Genomic DNA, 20188 nt, shown 5'->3' on the forward strand with positions numbered 1-20188 from the left:
CACATACACATGCACGCACACTGTGTGTGCTAAACTCCTGGGGTGTGGGTTTAGCTGGGTACCACACTGGACACAACAGACACAGCTCAGAGCTGATTTTACAAATAATGTGCGTGTACAGCTAAGACACCCAAGCTGTCTCACTAGGTGTGACACAGAGGCCAGGCCCGGGCATCCTGACTCCACACTCCCATGGATTCCAGTGAATGCTATTTTGTCATCTCTAGGCCACTCGAGACCAAATCTCAGCCTTCACATCTACAACTGCCTGCTGCCCAGGAGGACCACCTGGCTGGTTCCAGACTCCAAACTTTCAGATGCTGTTGGGGCGTTTTTGTCTCCTCTGTCATCCTTCCCTCTTCCCCTGCTCAGCCTCATTCCTGTATGTATCTGACGGTTTGCCAAATTTCTCCCCCCATGTCCCAGCTCCACTCCCCTGGTCCAGGATGTCTGGTTTCCTCGCTTCCCATCTCTACCCTCTCAAATTCACCTTCCGCACAGCTGCCCAAACAATCTTCCTAAGAACAGGCCTGTGACCTTCTGCTCCTTCGGGTACTCCCAGCGCCCAACATGTAAGGTTCTCCACCATCTGGCTACCTTTCCAATTTTACCTCACATCTCACCATCCCCCCCCCCCACTCTCATCTCCACTTCCTTCAAGACTCCTCTGACAGAAGCTCTGTGAAGACCTCCATGATCATCCCAACATTCACCTTGAGATTACATTGTGTTACTTCTGGGGCATGTGCTCTCCAGCCCCTCAGTGTAACATAAGCTAGACAAGTTGGGGGGGGGGGGTTCCTCCCGTGGGGATTCAGAGAAGTGCTTCAGCTGACATGACTGTCCCAAACCACACAGCTAAATACAGAATCTTGTCACCATGTCCCAAGTCGAGATGCTTTATCTACACACCCCCCACTCACAATAAAAGGCTACATAATTCACTTAGACTGAATTAGATGGGCTTAAACCAGAGCTTGCTGCTGAAGTATGTCCTCGATACAAACAGGAATTTGGGGGCACACACACGTTATTCTGTGCTTGCTGTTGGAGATGCAGCAGGTAGTCAGGATGTGGGACTGGGGTTCAGAAGAATGTGAAACCTCAACAGCCATCACTTAGCCTGTGGAAAGTGGGGACAGTGGGAGTGTGGAGAAACAGGCCTGGGGCAGCGCCCCACTTTTAATGATGAGGACCCAATACATCAGACTTGAGAATGATCACATGCAGAGCCATGTGTCACAGAAGACCCAGGAGGCAGGGGCTGATGTCAAAGTCAACACTGAGCAACAGCCATTATACTTCAGCATTACTGTTGATCCTAGGATACTCCAGTCGGGCTCTGGAGGAGTGGGAGCTGAGGAAGCCAGCTAGGAGCCTGGCTATAAACACGACTCAGGACAGCTGGAAGGATAGCACAGGGATGGGTTTCTGAAGGGTGTAGGAGGCAGAATCAAGCTCTTAAGTGTTAAAGAACAAAGTAGTGATTCAAGGTTGGAAAGTACTGCCTAACAGATGCTTTCTGGGCCCTTTCCCTCACCTCGACAACAGGGGATTGCACCAGATAATGGCCTCTGAACCAGAATCCTTACTTTCTGTTCTATTCTCCATGGAAAGTAAATCTGCCCCTATTATTATCCTGGATACATATCAGCCTCCCTGGATGCCCTGTAACTCAGAGGAGTAAACAATTACTTCAAGACTGGTCTTGTGCATCAAAGAGGTCAGACCTGGGTGAAAATCCCACTTACATAATTAGACCCACGACCAACCCCATGTTACCCTCTGAAGCTTCCTTCCTAAACTGTGAAACGAGGACACACCTGACTGGACAGAATGAAAGGAAGTATTCCAGGTACTTAATAACAAGACCTTGCATTCATACAGGGCTTCTAAAAGTGACTTTCAAGGGGCGGAGTCAAGATGGTGGAGTAGAAGCAGGACCTCCCTGTTGTTTCAGCTTCCACCTTCCCCAATCCATGTAAAAGGGGACTCTAAACAAACTTTGGAGCTGCAGAACCCACAAAATGACACAGAGAAGCTAACCTCCCGCTGAGGACAGCCCGGCAGGGCTCTGGGAGCTCAGCCCAGGCCCCTGTGAGCCAGAGGTTTTAGCCCCAGGGCAGGCCAGACCAGCCACTGGCTGGAGGGACTCCAGATCACCAGCAGCTGTGGCCGTTTCCAGAATTATCAACACATAGATGCTAGGGACAAAGTGAGAGGTCAGTGCAGTGTGGACTTTGGGACTAGTAGTTGAGAGTGCAACAGCTTTTGCCCCCAGGGTGAGAAGCTGCTGAGACACCTGGCCCGGCACCACGTTACAGCTTCAGCTCCTGGCCTGCAGAATGTAGGGGGACCAAGCGACCAGTTTGAGGGGTAATCACTCTTGCTTTAACCTGCTTGGATCTGGATTGTGGTCTAGGGTGCAGGTCCTGGGGTGCATGACCAGCTTGCCAGAGCGTGTGGAGTTCTCAGAGAGGGTACCCAACTAATACCTCCCTCCGGTAGCTGAGAAAATCCCAGCGTTTGGGACGAAAGCTCCCCTGTCTGGTGGCAGAGTCCTACTGTGGCAAAAAGTCCAGGGTCAAGTGACTGAGGGGCAAGATGACCAGGCAAAGGAAACAAAACAAACAGAAGATTCCAACATTAGACTCCTATTTTGGGGACAAAAAGGAGCAAAAGCATGGAACAGGAGGAAGACAGTGAAGTCAGAACTCCTGCACCAAAAGCTTCTAAGGAAAATACGAGCTGGTTACAGGCCATAGAGGACCTTAAGAAGCAGATAAGAGAAGTGGAGGAAAAATTGGGAAGAGAAATGAGAATGATGCAAGAAAATTACAAAATGAGAGTCAACAGCCTGAATGAGGAAAATAATACCTTAAAAAAGAAACTCAATTGGCAAAAGAGTCCCAAAAAGGCAACGAGGAAAGGAATGCCTTGAAAAGCCAAATTTGCCAGATGGAAAAAGAATCTCAAAAGCTCAATGGGGAGAATCGTTCCCTCGGATTTAGGTTGGAGCAAAGGGAAGCTAATGACTTTAAGAGAAACCAAGATGATGTTCAACAGATCCAAACAAATGAAAGAATTTCAATAGGCAATGTGAAATATCTCATGGGAAAAACCACTGACCTGGAAAATAGATTCAGGAAAGATAATTTAAAAATTATTGGACTACCTGAAAGCCATGATCAAAAAAAGAACCTAGAAATCATCCTCCAGGAAAATTAACCCGATGTTTTAGAACCAGAGGGCAAAATAGAGGTTGAAAGAATCCGCCGATCACCTCCTGAAAAAGATCTCAAAAAGAAAACTCCTAAGAATATTATAGCCAGGTTCTGGAATACCCAGATGAAGGAGAGAATATTACATGCAGCCAGGAAGAAACAATTTGAATATTGTGGAAACACAATCAGGATAACCCAGGATCTGGCAGGTTCTACACTGAGGTATCAAAGTGCCTGGAATATGATATTCCAGAGGGCAGAGGAGCTTGGATTAAAACCAAGAATCACCTACCCAACAAAACTGAGTATGATCTTTCAGGGGAAAATATGGCTATTCAGTGGAATAGAGGACTTTCAAGCATTCTTAATGAAAAAATCAGAGTTGAATAGAAAATTTGACATCCAGATACAAGAAGCAAGAGAAGAGAAGGTAAACAGGGAAAAGAAATCATAATCCACTGATCAAAATTGAACTATTAACATTGCTACATGGAAAAATGATAATTGTAATTGATGAAACTTTTCTCAGTATGAAAATAGTTGATATATATATGTCTATATTGGAGGGTATACGAATACACGTGTGAATGTGTGTATGTATGTATACAGGTATACATAGAGGGCACAGGACCAATTTAATAGGAAGGGATGATACTTAAAAGGGGAAATTAAGAGGTGAGAGAGGAATATAATGAGATGGGGAGAGGCAGAATGGGGTAAACTATCTCATAAAGAAGAGGCAAGGGAAAAGGGTTAAAATGGAGGGTAAGAATAGGAAGGCAAAAGGGAAGGGGTCAACCTTATTCTCACTGAATTTGGCTGGGGAGGGAATGAAATACACACTAAACAGGGTTATCTCACCCTACAGGAGAGTAGGAGGAAGGGGATGAGAGGGCAGACTGGGAGGGAGGGAAGTTGGAAGCACTCACTTTTGAAAAGGGACAGGATCAAAGCAGAGAATAGAATATGTGGATGGTGGTATAGGAGGGAGGGAAATACATCAGTCTTTTATAACGTATGTACTATGTTAATGTTTTGCATTAGCTACACATGTACAATCTATACTGAACTGCTTATCTTCCCAGTAAGGGTGGGTGACAAGGGAGGAAGAGAATGAATCTGGAATTCAAAGTTTTAAAATCAAAAGTTTAAAATTATATATACATATATACTATTATTAATACTCTCTTACATGTAATTGGGAAATAAGATATACAGGCACTGGGGCATAGATCCACCATACCCTACTGGGAAAGTCTAAGGGGGAATGGGAGAAGATAAGGGAGAGAGCAGAGTGGAGGAGGGTATATCTTGTGGGACTGCTATTCTGGGGTGGTGGGTAGGGGAAAAACAGGGAGAAAATTTGTAACTCAAAATCTGGCGGAAATTAATGACGTAAATCAGAAGTCAATACAGCATTTAAAAAATGAAAAAAGTGACTTTCTTTGAAGTGGGCATTTTACACGAGGAAACTCCAGAGACAAGGAGTAGTAACAGCGCTCAGGACCCAAATCTCCAGCCTCTCATGACATGAGGATTCTTAGTCTGTGTCTATGCAGATGAAATGATGCCCGAGATGTAGGCACCGCATTCCAGCTACTCAGACAGCACCATCAGCCCATCTCCTTAATCTGGCACCAATTCCAAAATGTCATAAGGTAAACAAGCAACTTTAGCTTCTGGTAGTCCAAATGTCCCATTCACCATCAAGTCATTACCTAGAAGGTCTCTGAGCTCTAACCTCCTTCTGTAAGAACTTTAACAAGTTAAACTGGCTCCATTTTGTCATAAAAAGCCTAGAAAGATGAAACATTAAATTCAGGTACAGTTTATACATCACTTATTTTGATCATTTAGTCATGATGTTTTCAAGTAGCAGAAACAAAGGATGTTCATTAGAAATCAGTCCAACTACTTAACTATTCAATGTTCAAATTTCAGTTTAATAATTTATTTAAATAAGATATTTGAAGAGGCAGTTTAAAAAAAAAACCCAAGATTTATATTTTTATTTCCTTGTAAAAATCTTTACACATGCAGACAAACCAGTGTAAGAAAGTATCCGCCATCATTTAAACAAATAACCATACTTAAATAGTATAACGTCTGCAATTTATCCGTATAAAAATAAGATACATTTTTACAGAAGACCACTCTCCAGTTCTTATATTGATAAACAATACACAACTATAATAGGTACAATTGAACTTGACCATGGTTTTCAATTAGATACTGCTAGGGCATTTTAATGTGCAAAAAATTAACATAGTTCTTTCGAAAGAAAATGTCCTCAATGTTTCTAAAAACCTAGAGGGCTTTTAATAAATCAATTCCTAATCAGTTTGTTTCTAATATTTCCATTAAGAGTCCATACACCATAATGTAGATAGGCACAACTACTAAGGAATGATGCAGGCTCAAAGACAATGATCAGCGCCTGTGCCTGCCATGTCCTGAGCGGTTACCGCCGTGGTGCTTGCCTTTGTGTGCGCGCTCAAAGGACCTCGACCTCTCACGCCTCTCACGGTGATGTCCCCGTTCGTGCCTGTGCTTCTTGGCAGCATCGGAATGATCCCGAGATTTGCTCTGAGAACGAGAGCGTGATTTTTTCCTTTTGTGACCATGTCTATTGGAGCTTTTTAAATCCTCCCTGGCATGCTTGGCTTTCAAATGGGGAGAGCCGTGGTTGTGATGTCTCCGAGGACTTTCGCTGTGACTGCGGGATCGACTTCTCGACCTCGAGCTGTACGTTCCAGACCGACTTCTCCTGTTGTTATAACTGGAAGGAGAATTTTGGAGGTTAGATTTGGCTTTTCACAAAGAACAGGTAGATTATTCACCAGAGGTACAAACCCACCCAAAGTGTAGCTACTCACTCCCCCACTCCACTACTCCCATTTACTCAATTCCAAGCAGCAAAGAGCTGGCAAGTCTACTGGGATCCCATTAGGTGCCCTTTGTGGTCCTAGGGCTGTGTGGGTTTTGTCATTCCAATCTCCTTAGAAAGCTGTTTGTAGGGCCTAGTTAAATACAGCAAGCTTTTCTAAAAGGACAATGAACCCATTTTCTAATTGTTCTTCCTTAGTCATTAAGTAAATCGCACAAATTTTATCTGTGTTCCTGTTTTCAAAAGAAAGAAAAGATAGGACAAAGGGCTCTAAAGAGAAGGCTAGGTGGCACTGGCCCTGGAGTCAGGAGGACCTGAGGTCAAATCCAGCCTCAGACACTTAAGACTTACTAGCCAGCCATGTGACCTTGGGCAAGTCACTTAATCCCAATTGCCCTGCCTGCCCCCCTCCAAAAAGCAAACATATAAAAAAAAGAGGTCACATATACCAAGGGGAGGGACACCTCAATGTTAAATCCATTGTCCTCAGGTTCCCCTTTTCTCCTCTCAGGTAAGCTATAGTTAACTTAAAAATTTAAGGTCTCACTTTCTCATAAGGAAATAATGACTTACTGTCTTCTTGGTGTGTGAGACCGAGAACGTGACCTTGTTCTTGACCGTGACCGACTTGGGCTCCTACTGTTTCTGCTTCTCTTGCTCTCCTTCCGAACACTAAAATTAAGGGGGAGGTGGAGAAAGGGGTCAGACTGCCTTCCTCCCAAGCCTGTACACTTGACAGAACTGTCTCAGGACTGCAACACTCACCCATTGTAAGGACTCTTGGATGCCTGAGGTCTCTCTTCAGGTTCCTTTTTGATAGTCTTCGTGCTGGCTGATATCGGCGTTTTCTCTTCTGGTTTTACTTCTCTTGGTGATGCTTTAAAAAAAAAAAGTCCATATTAATATGGATCATATTTAAATGAAAGCCAAAGAATGCTCCTAAGTGAATACGGCCACATGGCTCTGAATTATTTTTCGTAACTGCCAAAATTTGCTCCAGATAGTTTTTTTAAAAATTAAATAAATCGTACATGGTTTAGAAGCTGGAGAAAAGCCACCCAGTGTTGAGAGGGCTGGAGTTCCATCAGGATTCAATCCTTTAGCTTTTAATTTAGCTTCTTGTAGGGCTACTTTCCTCTTTTCTACTTCTTTTTCCAGCAATTCATAGTTTGGCTATTGAAAGGAATGAGAAAGGAACATTTCCCGTGTTACATTACAGTACATGTGACGTCACACAACAATTATATGGCAGGGTGTTAATCAAGGACCTTACCTTCTTTCTGGTATAAAGCCTAAGTGTTTCTATGCAGATATCCTGAATGTCTTCTTCTGTGGTACCAAAGAGCAGAAACCAGTGAGGACGAGTTGGCAATGGAATCTAAACAACGAATTAACAGATGAATTTAGACACAATTCTGGTATTGTCTTACTTTTGTGCTTTAGTCTACTTGGTGTCAGAGGTGTTACACACATGATATGCTCACCTGAAGCGCTCTAGCTGCAAGGTAGATACAAGCACATGCTATTGTCTCTGGTTGAAATCGAACAAAAACATTGGTTCGAAGGCTGTCATTCATGTAATTCCTGGAAAACATTATAACTCTAAGTTTTATGGGTGAACAAATGTTTCTTCTGGAATTTAAACTTAATTGGAGACTCAATCTACTTTATTCTTTTTCCTTCTCTTTAGTTATATTTATCACATAGGATCCTAACATGTAACATTCTTAAAATTCCAGAGATAAGAATTTTTTGAACAATTTGAATCTGTCCCTCTGCTTAAAAAAAAAAAGCAGAAAAACCAAAAGCCTCCCCCCCAGTCTCTGCCCAACAAAGAAAAAAAAAGCATATTTGTTATTTTTGGAGAAAACTTTTAAAATAACAGTTTCTTTCCTTAAAAGCAATGCTTTACAATTTTGCTTTCGACAATTCTTCATACTACTGTCTCAGAATTTATAAACCCTTTCCAACAAACTGCAGGTCAGGAATTTTAGTAATTCTGTTTTATGTACAAAACAATCTCACAAGAACTTTTTCTGGAATAAAAAAACCACAGAAATATGGTAGGGTAAAATATTTATATACTCTTCAAAGTGTTTGCTGATTGATATTTAGCTCAAATAGGAAGAAGTTTGCTGCTTGGGAAAGTGTCTTTAACTGCAAACCTTGCAAAGGTAATTGATGAGATTTAAAGCAAACATTTCTTGAATATTTATGCAGCAATTAAAACAGACTGAAAATGTATTCCAATTACTCAAAATTAAATGCTGGACATTTGTGTTCTTCCATACAAAATATTTATAAACATATGTAAATTATTTCAAGCTTTCATGACTTAAATTGGAATCAGCATCTTTAATATTTAGCTAAGAAAACTGATCCATGAAATCTGATTTCACAAAACAGACATAAAACAAACATAACTTAGATTTAATAAGACCAGTATACATGATAGTATTCTTTAATGAAAGCCCAATGGGTGCATGGGAATTAAGTCATTTTTGCTTGCATATGCAAAGGACTTGCTACTGCCAATAATTCCCTGTACATGATTTAAGTTCTAGAATAAAGGACAGTAGAATAACAACTATAACGATTCACCAAAATAGTACTCGTTTTACCTTTAAATAAGCCAGCACTCCACGCAGAAAATCAGCATCTCAAAAGTGTTGCTTAAAGTGTCTCCAAGCAATATTAAGACTTCCCTTAAGACAATTCTCTAAATTTCACATTGCCTGAAATGCAAATCTAAAACCCAATAGCCCAACTGCTAACCAGTTGTAGGATAAAATGGTGCCCACTGTCTGTTTCCTTTGGCAGTATTAGCATGCTGTACATACTAATGATCCAAATTTAGTCAAACTACTGATAAAATCAATTTAATTCAAAATGGCTCAACAACAAATCTATCAAAAATGAGCTGTTCATTTTGATAGTAACAGGTATACATTAAATACATATGCATGTTGAATAGTTACTTCTAGAAACAAATATACAAATCCTTTTGACACCCCGACAGAACTAGAAGATGCTGCCAGATGGATATGGACCACTTCAGTGAATCTCGGATGAGAGCTTGCACTGGATTGGCTGGAGAGAAGGGCAGCCAATCAGGCCATCCTGAGGTCATGGGCTGAGGTGCAGAGGGCAGAGTTCTATGACTTACCATCAGGGACTACCCTTTAATTAAAGAGTAGAAAAAAGAACAAAGTTAAATTGAGTTCTCCATAAAAAGGAATTAGTCAAACCAAGAAAACAGTAAGCAGAAATAAGCATCATTCACCTTTTTTGCCCAAAATAGCTCATTTTGAAGGTAGATACATCTCATTGTTTTGAAAATAGAAAACAAAACTTACGTTATTTCTGCTACTGTTTTCCTGGCTAGGAAAGAGTGTGCAAAGGATGACTTACCAGGCTGTCTGAACGAGGGTTTGATTCCGTTCACATTCTAAGACTTGTAAGTACATAACAATGATCTAGGGGAAAGGAAGAGACACAGAACATTACACAAGGGAGTGTCCTGCTCTACCAATTCATTCAGGAAAATGGGACAGACTGCATAACTTGGTAAACTAAAAAATTAATACCAAGGTCAATATTTTAGGAACCAATTAATGTATCCTCATTTGCATAGTAAAAAAGCAATGACTACAAAATAGCTTTCACGATTGTCCTAAGACACTACTGCAATTTAGTCTGTGAAAATGCAACTGAGACATGCTGGTCAGCTGGGTAGCACAATCACTTCTATACAAGTTCAGAGACACTGACCACTCAGTTTGATCAACGGATCAACACCTGCACAGCAATGATAAAAACCTATTTACTATCAAACTGACAGATGAAAGTCATTAGATGCATTCTTGTGACTCACCTTGTGCGGATGCTTGACATGAACACAAAATCCCAATTCCTTCAATACCCTTCTCTCTGCCTTGATTACTTGATTTTTGGTGTTTATGTAGTTCTGATCAAGGATCAGGGGGCTTGGTGTCCTAGTTTGTAAGAAATAAAATCACAACTGTTTTGCACATCCAAACAAGTTTATTTGTGGCATCTCCATTTTCCCTTCCAACCAACTATTGGCAACAGAAACCAGCTTTTTAAACTCCTGCAAACAAGTTAAAGCATTGATCTTGTGCTGTCCAAGTTAGGCTAATCAAACATACGGAGCGAATTTACGTTCATTCCAAAAGTGACTTTGTTTAAATCACTTACTCCTTTTACGTTCTAAGAATGCCTGCTAATAATGAAAACGATCTTAATATTCATTTACAAATACATCCTGGTTGTAGGTTTCCAAACAAAAACTCCATGCTTCTCAATGTCAAAAGCAATTAATTCATTCTCCTAAGATAAAATCTCAGACATTATAACAGCTTAAAAATATTTGTGATATAAATTATCTTTATTCTGAAGTTTCCTTTTCATAAGCTTCCCAACAAAAGCTATTTTCAATAGTTTTAAAGATTAAGTACCCATTGATGTATTTTTAAAGTGCAAAACACAAATATGTGGTAAAATTAATATAGACTGATCTATATCAATTCCAAGCCCACCTAATATGGAAGATCTTAATGCAGAATTAAATGGCAGATAAAGAACTGTCAGCAGATTAACAATCAGTCCAACTACTTAAGTGGTCTCAGACTGCCTAGATGATCACCTGTTGATCTGCTGAATACGGATCTTTCCAAAAGCTCCTCCATCTCTCATAAATTAACAACAATCTGAAAAGTCAAGAGTAAATGACTACATTCAGACCATTTGTTAGGAAATTCATCAGAAATTCACCAGCCAAGAAGCAAGCTTTATTAAACTGAACCAAATTAGAGTAAGCATGAGACAGAATGTCACTGGTATAAAATAAACAGAAATGGAGAGCACCACGTTCTCTTATGCTGTGTAAAGGAAGATGTATTAACGCCAGTGACTTAATGCTTGGTAAACTGAACTGATGCTCCCTCCCGCTATGTACATACTTGCTTTTAAAAGACAAGATACCACAAGCAGTGGAAATTAAGCATCCCCCCCCCATCACTACACATTCAAGGTTGAGTTTCTTCTATTACAGGAATATTGATGTTTTAACAGCTTCTGTTGACAAGATAAGGTTTGAAGAAAAGTTTTCCAGTTTACCTAAATACTTCTATAAAGAGATACTGTGTAAATGAAGTATCACAATTTATCTGCTTTACTAAAGACACTGATTTAAGAACAAGCACAAGGGAAAAGCAATCATTTCCCTATATTAGGCAAATAATTTTCACAATTAAAATAAGTATGTTTAGGTTTTTGGTTCTTTCATCATGAATACTGGCACTGAAAAAAAGGTCAAGTATTGAACACCCATTTCTAGCAGATTTAAGGAAAAAAATATTCCTGTAGATAAGTCATTTCTTGGTCTGATATGGTGTGAACCCTTCTGCTGCAGTACATGGATCCCACCCAAGTCAATGGAAGACCATCTGTTGGTCTCCCTCTTATATTGGTGAAGACTCATTCACCAAGAGGAGAGATCACAATCTCAATTCCTCGGAAGCAAAGTGTCTTCCTACTAACCTATGCACTTAAAAATGCCCACATACTTCTCACCAATCAGACAGGATAGCAGATTTACAACTGGAAGAGACCTTGATTTGAGGTCATCTAATCCAGCACTATTTTTTAAATGAGGGCAATGAGTCCCAGAGAAGGACAATTTGTCTATGGTATCATGGCAGTGAGTTCAACCCAGGTTCTTGGGACTCTTAAATCCAGTGTTCTTTCCCCCACCTCCACAAAGTTTCACAGACTCAAGTGTGAAGGAACATTAGGTAGGACTGAGTGCAATCTCTTCATTTCAAATGTTAGGGAACTTGGGCCCTGCCAAATGAAGGTAATTGCCCAACACCACAAAGGTACGTTAGCCACATTTTGAAGTAATAAGTTTATCCCAAGTGAGAAGCTGACAGCATATATATACTCTTTAATTTTTATTTTAGTAACAATGAAAACACTGTCCGAGTTCTCTTTCAGCCTATATATGCTAAAATTAAATTTGATGATGACTCAATGTGAATAGGGAAATTGGCTCCCAGATGAGATGGAGCCAATTGTACTGAATTTTTTTAGGCAGGTTAAGAAGATAAAGTTTATCATTTCTTCAAAATAAGTAAAGCAGTACAAAGTCATCACGGCTACATAGGAAAAACTCCCAGATATTTAAAACTCCAAACAAAACCATATGGCACATTGTTTTCCACTGCTGGGATTTTCTTTTTGGTCAGGGGGTAGTGGTAGTAAGAAATTCAGTCTCATGTTCTTATATAACATTAACAAAATGAATCTTCCCTATGAGGCTGGTACTGGAGAATATATAAAGCTTCTACTTTGAGATAACCTTTCTGGAAAGATTCACCCCCTATAAAAAAAAATAGGCCATTTTAAAACAGGGTTCTTTGTTGCACTGGCTCGATAAGATAATGGACACATGGCTAACTGGATACATTTTAATTTTAATTGCTTTCCTCCAAACAGGAGGGCCCATTGTGGTTTCTATTCAACTAACCAGCTAGTTATTTAACTAGCAACTGAATTTGAAACTTGTTAAGAACTAGAGGATGAGTCCCCTGGCCCAAGGACAGTCACTCCTCATGTCCATACGATACACAGCTCTGTGGAACAGCCTTCCTGTGGGTGGCAACACTAACCTCAAAAGGGTCCCAGCCCGAGTTAGGCCCACCTTAATCTGATCACCAAACTAGATCAAGTTTTAACCTTTTTAGAGGAATCCTTTATCTTATCAGGATCCCAAACAAAAGCTAACAAGCTAATCCAGTTACCATTTAATCCTTCCCCTTTGTTAAAAAGGGACTAGATCCACTAGTCTGAGGAGTAGGTCAGAGCTAATCCAGTATCCAGTCTCTTTTTTTAATGATTTTTTTTTTAAAGCAATTGGGGTTAAGTAACTTGCTCAAGGTTACATGGCCAGCTTTTTCTGGGTGTGGTGCTAAGTGTCTGAGCCTGGGATTCTATCCCCAGGTCATCCTGACACTGGAGCTGGTGCTTTGAAGCCCTTATCCATAGTCTCTTTAAGGGGAAGGGTTTAATGAGGTATTAAGTACTGCTGTTTTACTACAGCAAGTGCTTTAGTAAACTTAGAAATGTGTCCCCACTGGAAAGGGTCACTGACAACAATGCTGTGTTACAAACTAAATCATTCAAATATCTCAAGAGTATGAGGCAGCATTACTTTTTTTTACTGTGGTTAACTATAAATCACCTACTTGTGACCATCAGCCCTTTATAACATTAATTAATAACTTTCTGGAAATTACAATCAAATTTTCCTTCCCAAGAAGCCAGGAAAAATTGAAAAGGTGGCTTCTACTGAAAAACTGGTTGTTCAAAGCAGAAAAAAAACTTTAACTATTAATTCACATAAAAATTGAAGACTGAGAAATGACACAAATGTTTAACAGTCAAACATACTGAAATCTGAGAAATTCTTTTCATTTTTCCCCAAGTTTCCAACACTTTTTGAGACAAAAGGCAAAAAGCAACCTATAAGCATACTAAAAAATCTATTTCCAAGTATTTAAAATAATTAGTATTTTCAAAGTGTAGTCTCTGGAAGGAGTATCTTATATTAGTCAGTTTCAGTTTTTGAATTACTGATTTACTTACATTTTTAAAAAAGATACTAGGCACTACATTTGCCTATCTCATTTCCTGTTTTAGTTCTAACCATGAAAACAACATGCACTATCAAGTGAGAAACCTCACTCACTGGTATCTTCAAAAAAGTCTTCCTAATTAATTCAATCAGTTTTATTAAGAACTTTATGCAAGGTATTATGGGGAGATTTAAGAACAAGACAATTATACTAGATTTGTTTTAATCAAAATAGTTTTAGATCATTTAATTTCTCACTTGTGGGTACCAAAATGTTAAGTCTCAGACTGGTACCAAATCAGGATCAATGGGAAGAAATTGAAAACAAATCAACAACTTTACTCTCTCATATAGCCCAATGCTCCGTAGAAAAGGCTCCTCAGATACATTTGCAGTGCATGAAGAAATGAAAGCAGAGACTGGAGGGGCTACAGGTGTCTGATGTCATAAAGGGGATTCACCAAGTGGGAGTCCATACCAGGCAGCTCTAAGGTCTCCCCAACTCTATGAGCTGTTCAGCCAACCCAGAGTATCAGGTGGCCTTACTTAGCGGAAGTTCCTCCCATAAAAGTACATTTATCTCATGACCCTCAACCTCAGGACAGAAGCTTAGCGCCACACTCATACTCTGACCTTAAAGAATACAAAAGCTTTAATTCATATTCCTGAATATTCTATGCTTATGGAAGAAAATTTTTCCCCTTGAAAAGTAAAGACAATCTTCTACTGGTAGATCATTAATGATCTTCAAAAGAACAGGTAGATCTTAAGCCTTGGAGGTCTGAAGCACTGTGGATCCACACCTTTGGTGTAGGACTCCACTGTATTTCCTGAGGATGGGAGTTAGATGGAACTTTTATTATTTATAAGCAAAATTTGCAATGTCAGCTTTCCTTACAAACAGTGGGATCATAAATACATCAAGATGCCCACTTTACATGAGGAACCTTAAAGCTCACAATGACTAGATAGTTTTCTGATGCCAAATCCAGGGCTCATTACATTATGACAAAACCACAAGTCTGAGGGCCCTTTTTAGAAACACCTTATAAAGTAAAAGGGTGCTTAAGTAGACTCATTAGGCCTACATTTATTAACTAGCAATTGCATCCAGGGCACCAGGGACATGAAAGGTACCAGCCCTCAAGGACCTTCTGTCCAACTGGTGGCAGTGGTGGGGTGGGAAAGATAACATGGACAAATATAAACTGTTAATAACAGGAAAATTAAGGGAGAGACCACGAACAACCTGAGGTGGGAATGTGGAATCAGGAAATACTTCACGGAGTTGCCACACAAGCTGAGCCTTGGGAAAATAAGCAATTACGTATTTTACATGATTTTAACTAAAATATTCCTTTTCTAGTAACCTAAAGAGCTATATACACATGTTTTTAACAAACTACAATACTAACAACTTGGACAGCAAAGACAAAAGCTTTTAACAAGAAACAGGAGTTTTTCCAAATGGTTCACCAGTGGCCAACCTGTTAGTCCCCGATTTCCAGTGACCTATTCTCAGAGCACTGGCTTCTCCTTGGGGATTTTCGATACTTCACTCACTGTTGCCATGACGACAGCTTCATCTCTATGTACCACTCCACATCACCCAGGCTTTGGTAAATGTAGCTGGTCGCTGTATAGTCGGTTGCAAGGGAAAAAAGAGTTGAAGTTAATAACACATACAAGTTACATGCTTGTAAACTTGTAAAAATGCATAGAAACTTTTACATCCTGCTTGCTTAAAAAAAAAAGATTTCTGCGTGATTAATATTTCTTTCAAATGTCATGCAAATTCACCTGTCAAGACTGCATAGAGAAAAGTAATTTCACCATAAATGAATCAACAGTGTTTTACTGACAAAAGAAAGCATTGCTGTTTCTTTTTTCCTTAGCCATACCAATCACACCGATGACACAGAGGTAGGGAATATTTTATGTCTGAAAATCTGTACAGATATAATGTCTAATTTCTGGTTTTAGCTTTTAAAATATCAATTAAGTCTAACAGAAAAGGTTTTACTAGAAAAAGAGAATTCATTCATCTTCATTGTGATTACATAACTCTGTCTTAAAATTAATAGTTCAAAGAGGTAAACAAACTACTTCCACTGATCAGTTAAATTAATTCAGGTTAAGTTATGATTTTTAAATTTCGAAATAGTTTAAAAGGCATAGAACTAAAAAGAATCCACACTATACAGTTGTACAACTGGCTACATTTTAATAACAAAATACAGCATTAATTTGGAAAAATTCAATTTTTAGTTATTTTAATGTCACAGAAATTAGAAATTTTAAAAATTTCCTTCTCTAAAAACTTACTTTCACTGATTATGGTAAGATGTGGTGGGAAAAAGGATGGGGGAAAAGAACGGAGAGAAAACGAATGTGTGGAATTTTAAAAAAATACCTTATGATAGCAATATTCAAAATAATTTGTTATTAATTACACTATTCATTTACAGACTGTCCCACAGAAGAGCCCCACCACTGCCAACTTCTGGATTCAGCCAAGACTACGGAAAACAAAGGGTAACTGATTCAGGAACTAGCTCCCAATCCCCAGCCAGAAAAAGTAGGAACCACCTCAGTATTACTAGCCTTTTGTAACTTCCTTTCAAAGCAGTAACAAGTTTGTCTACCAATTATCAGCATTCCATAAGAATGAAGCTTAAGATCTAAACTATGCCAAGAGTATCCCTCTGCAGGGTGTACTAAATTCACCTACAAATGAAGAAAGGGTCTGAAAAGAAAACTTTTCCTTAAATAAGAACATAAAAAGACAACTTAGGTTTAACTGTGTAAACTTGAAAAAACCTTTTCAGTCTCTGCATTTTAACTTGTAAGATCCAACTCCCATGCCTCACTATAATTCAACCCAAACTTACAAGAATTATTTTTCTACCCCACTCCTAAGACTGTATCTAACCAGAACAAAATACCTGTTCAATCCCTTTGACTTCAACTTCTATCATCCTGCGGTCCTTTCAGATCCGGTATTATTCGATATATCGTAGTTGAATGTGGAGAAGTATTCTAACAAAAGCCAACCTCAATCGATAAAGAATTAACTAGACTTGAGGGAGATATACATAAACTACACAAGTAACTTTGCTGCAAAATTTAACTTACTATATTGTTTACACTTGCAACTTTGTCTTCAAAACAAATGAACAGGGTGTGATCATCATCTGAGCAGAATCCACGCCCTTTCAATTCTTTAAGCCAGAAATGGCCCCCAATACTATACAGTAAACTGTATGCGAATCTGCCTGAACAACTTGTTACCAAGTAACTACTTTTTATTACTGTTTCTCCATTTTAGTCTTAATGTCACATTGTGGTAAGTATCCATGTGAACTTTTACTACCTAAACAACTTTGTAAAAATTTCCTTATGTCAGATAATTTTATCCTGATGGGAAATGAGAATTAAAAAAAAAAAAATTAAACCTGATGGCACCGGTACACAGTACAGATATCATTTTCAAAGATGTCAATCTTACCTTTTTCCTCTTAACTGCCGTAAATGGTGAAAAACATTTATCACATCTCTTATTCTACGAGGTGCTTCTTCAATTTTGGAAGCGAGATTGATACAAGCCATGGCAACAATCTGAAAAGAACCCATTCCCCAAGAAGATCAGACAGATACACTAGACTACAGAGGGGGTAAAAAAAAAAAAATAACCCAAACCTGGCTAACTTTTCTCTCGTAGGGTGCTTAAATTTCACAAAGTAAAACTGGTCACCCATCTTTGATAGGCAAAGATAACAGGGCAATTTCTATCTTACAGACCCAATGTTAATTCAGTGTACCAATATTCCTACTTATCTAAATCCGGGGTTTTTAACCTGGAGTCCAAAAAGTGATACAGGAAAAGTCTGAACTTGGATTCGCTTTTCTAACTTTGGTTTCTTTTGTAAGCCTACAAGTTTTATTTCACACGTTTAAAATCATTCTGAAAAGGAGCCCGGGGGCATCACTCGATCTGGCAAATGTTGGTTACAGAGAAAACGTTAAGAATAAGAACCCTTGGTCCAAGCCCAGAAAACTGGGCCCTGCCTGCCCTTAACAATCCTACAGTCCGGCCAGCCGCCTTAAATTCAGCTGGGGGGGGGGGGGAGCTCCAGTAAAAGAAGTCCCTCCACGGAGAAGGCAGGGTCCCCATGCCAGCCCTTCCCCTAGCTCCCGGTGACCTTGACCTCTAGGGCCGCCCCCTCCAGTTGAGCCTACCCCGTGCTGCAAGCCCGAGGGCAGCCGCACTGCTGACCCGCGGAGGCGGAAGGGTGGGGGCGGGGTGTCCCGGCCGGAGGCCTTACCTCGAAGCTGTGTTTGACGAAGGACTTGGAGTAGAAGAAGCGGTGGAACAGCACCTGCCCCGTCGCCATCGCCACCTGCAGTCAGGAGAGACCGGAAGCACCGGGGTCAGCCTCGAGCCCGGCCCCAACGCCGCCGCCATTTTGTGCGGCCCGGGCCGGCCGCAGCCCTCCCCCCCAGGCCTCCCCACTGCGCCCCCTCCGGGCCCTACCTGGGGGAGCCGAAGGAGGATGCCGGCGGCCTGGATGAGCTCGCAGCCCAGGATGCGCAGGTCCGTCTCGCTGGGCAGGTCGAGGCCGTCCTGCATGGAAGGCGTGGGCGACAGCCGCTCCTCCGGGATCAGCGAGTGGTCGATGGTCAGAGACACCTCCGAGTAGAGCCGGTCGCCGATGAGGATCCCGGCCGCGGGGCCGCCGCCGGAGGCCGCCGAGGCCGGGACCCCCGAGGCCGCCGCCGCCGCCGCCGGGGCCGACGAGGAGGAGGCGGCCGAGGAAGAGGACGCAGGGGCCGAGGCTGACGAGGAGGAGGCCGAAGAGGCCGAGGCCGCGGCCGGGATCGGGTGAGGCCCGGACGCCATCGTCGCAGCCAGCTCCGCGCACGCCCAACGCAGCCGGAACCCACGGCGAAAATAACCAGAGTTCTCGGCGGCCGCTCGGCTCCTCCCGCCGCTGCCAGGTACCGGGCGCGTTACGCCCCGCCGCTTTCCACCGCCTCCGCCGTGACGTCACCACGCACCGCGGAAAGTAGTCCCTGCTCAACCGCCCCTTCTCTGCCGCCTCCCGTGGGTGTCGGGCCTCTCGGGGACCGGCCGAGTTCCCGTGTAGCCCGCGCCGCGGACCCACGTTGGAACACCACAGAGCACTAGGCATTTGGGGCTGGGGTCCTGAGCCCCTCCGGCCGTGCCTCCCGCTGCTCCCCGCAGCTTCCCGAAGACCCCAGCTGGTCGTTTTCATTTAGTCCCTTCCCTGCTTAAAACAGTCAAGCGCTTCCGGCCTCGTCCCCAACTGCGCGGGGACCAAATGTGATCCGGCTCGGGCACCTCCGGTTCAGTGTCTTCCAAACACCTCCATCTACGCCCCATGCCCCCAGCCCAGCCGGGCATCTCCCGTGCTGCGGCCACGGAGGTGAACCTTGCCGGTCTCCCGCTCCTGACACCCAGCTATTCTGCCTGCGCCCCGTCTCCTCTTCACCCACCTCTCACCATTCACACGGCTGCTTAAGAGAACATGGGATCGCAGAACCATCATTGATGTTTTTTGAGAGATCCAAGAGAGGGTTATGCTCGTGTCAGTGATTTTCGAGAGACCGCCCAAGGATCAGAAGAGGCCAAATGTATCCATTTCCCCAAAAAGTTTGTGGAGTTTCAGTGAGTTCCCAACGAAATTATAAAATGCATTAAAAGTACGGTTAAGGATTAGGAAAAGAAGCCCCAAACAAAAACAAAACACCCTGCGTAGAAATCGGTACATGCCCACCTAACCTTATTCCTTGTTCTTTTTTGGACGGTTAACTAAATGGGATGACACTGACATCTTTCCCTACATTTTAGCAAAGCACTTGATAAAGTGTCTCCTGCTATTCTTGTGGATACAATTGCCATTGAAATGAAGTAAAAGTCAGTTGAATGTTTGTACCCAGAGTAATTTTTTCTCAGTGGTTGTATGTCTGCCAACTTCTAGTGAAGAATTGCCCCAGGGATCTATGCTTGGCCCTGCCCTGTGTTGCTTAATTCATTTTTTTTTTGCATGTGTTACTTAATTGAGATATATGAGGCATGCTTATCAAGTCTGTAGATGAAACAAAGCTAGGAGGAATAGGTAATATGTTGGATGACATTAATCAGGATCCCCAAAATCCCCATCTCAGCACACTAGAACAAATGTTGGTATGACATAAATAAAACTTCATAAGCACAAACAGGAAGTTTTACCCTTGGGTTCAAAATAGCACTTTCTTTAGCACAAGATTGAAAAAGAATGGATGGCAGATCATTGGGAAAGGTCTTGGGTTCTTTGGACTTTGTAAGTTCAAATCTTAGTAAATGTTATTACACGGCATCCAAAAAAGGTGATATCTCCTTAGGGTACTTTAAGTGAG

At 41.5% G+C, this 20188-nt stretch overlaps 1 protein-coding gene across 4 annotated transcripts; it reads right to left on the reverse strand.

Moving 5' to 3' along the window:
• Positions 1–5146: 5146 nt before the first annotated feature.
• CCNL1 (cyclin L1) lies at positions 5147–18776 on the reverse strand. 4 transcript variants are annotated; one of them, XM_069083441.1, is made up of 11 exons: positions 18303–18756; positions 18094–18168; positions 17277–17386; positions 9986–10106; positions 9523–9587; positions 7596–7695; positions 7385–7489; positions 7143–7284; positions 6877–6988; positions 6685–6783; positions 5147–6003 (listed from the first exon to the last, which is right to left on the reverse strand). In XM_069083441.1, the coding sequence occupies exons 1-11, from the start codon at positions 18666–18668 to the stop codon at positions 5655–5657; spliced, it is 1644 nt and encodes a 547-aa protein (XP_068939542.1). In that variant the 5' UTR covers positions 18669–18756; the 3' UTR covers positions 5147–5654. The 4 variants fall into 4 exon arrangements, 3 of the variants coding, with proteins under 3 accessions (XP_068939542.1, XP_068939543.1, XP_068939545.1); XM_069083442.1 differs by lacking the exon at positions 6685–6783 and having other exon boundaries at positions 18303–18757; XR_011167439.1 differs by lacking the exons at positions 5147–6003; positions 6685–6783; positions 6877–6988; positions 7143–7284 and adding an exon at positions 9278–9291 and having other exon boundaries at positions 7471–7489; positions 18303–18776.
• Between the last annotated feature and the right edge of the window lie 1412 nt (positions 18777–20188).

This window comes from Petaurus breviceps, unplaced genomic scaffold (genome assembly GCF_028583685.1).
Source record: "Petaurus breviceps papuanus isolate PSGF00001 unplaced genomic scaffold, PetGlider_PUasm1.0 173, whole genome shotgun sequence".
NCBI lineage: Eukaryota > Metazoa > Chordata > Mammalia > Diprotodontia > Petauridae > Petaurus > Petaurus breviceps.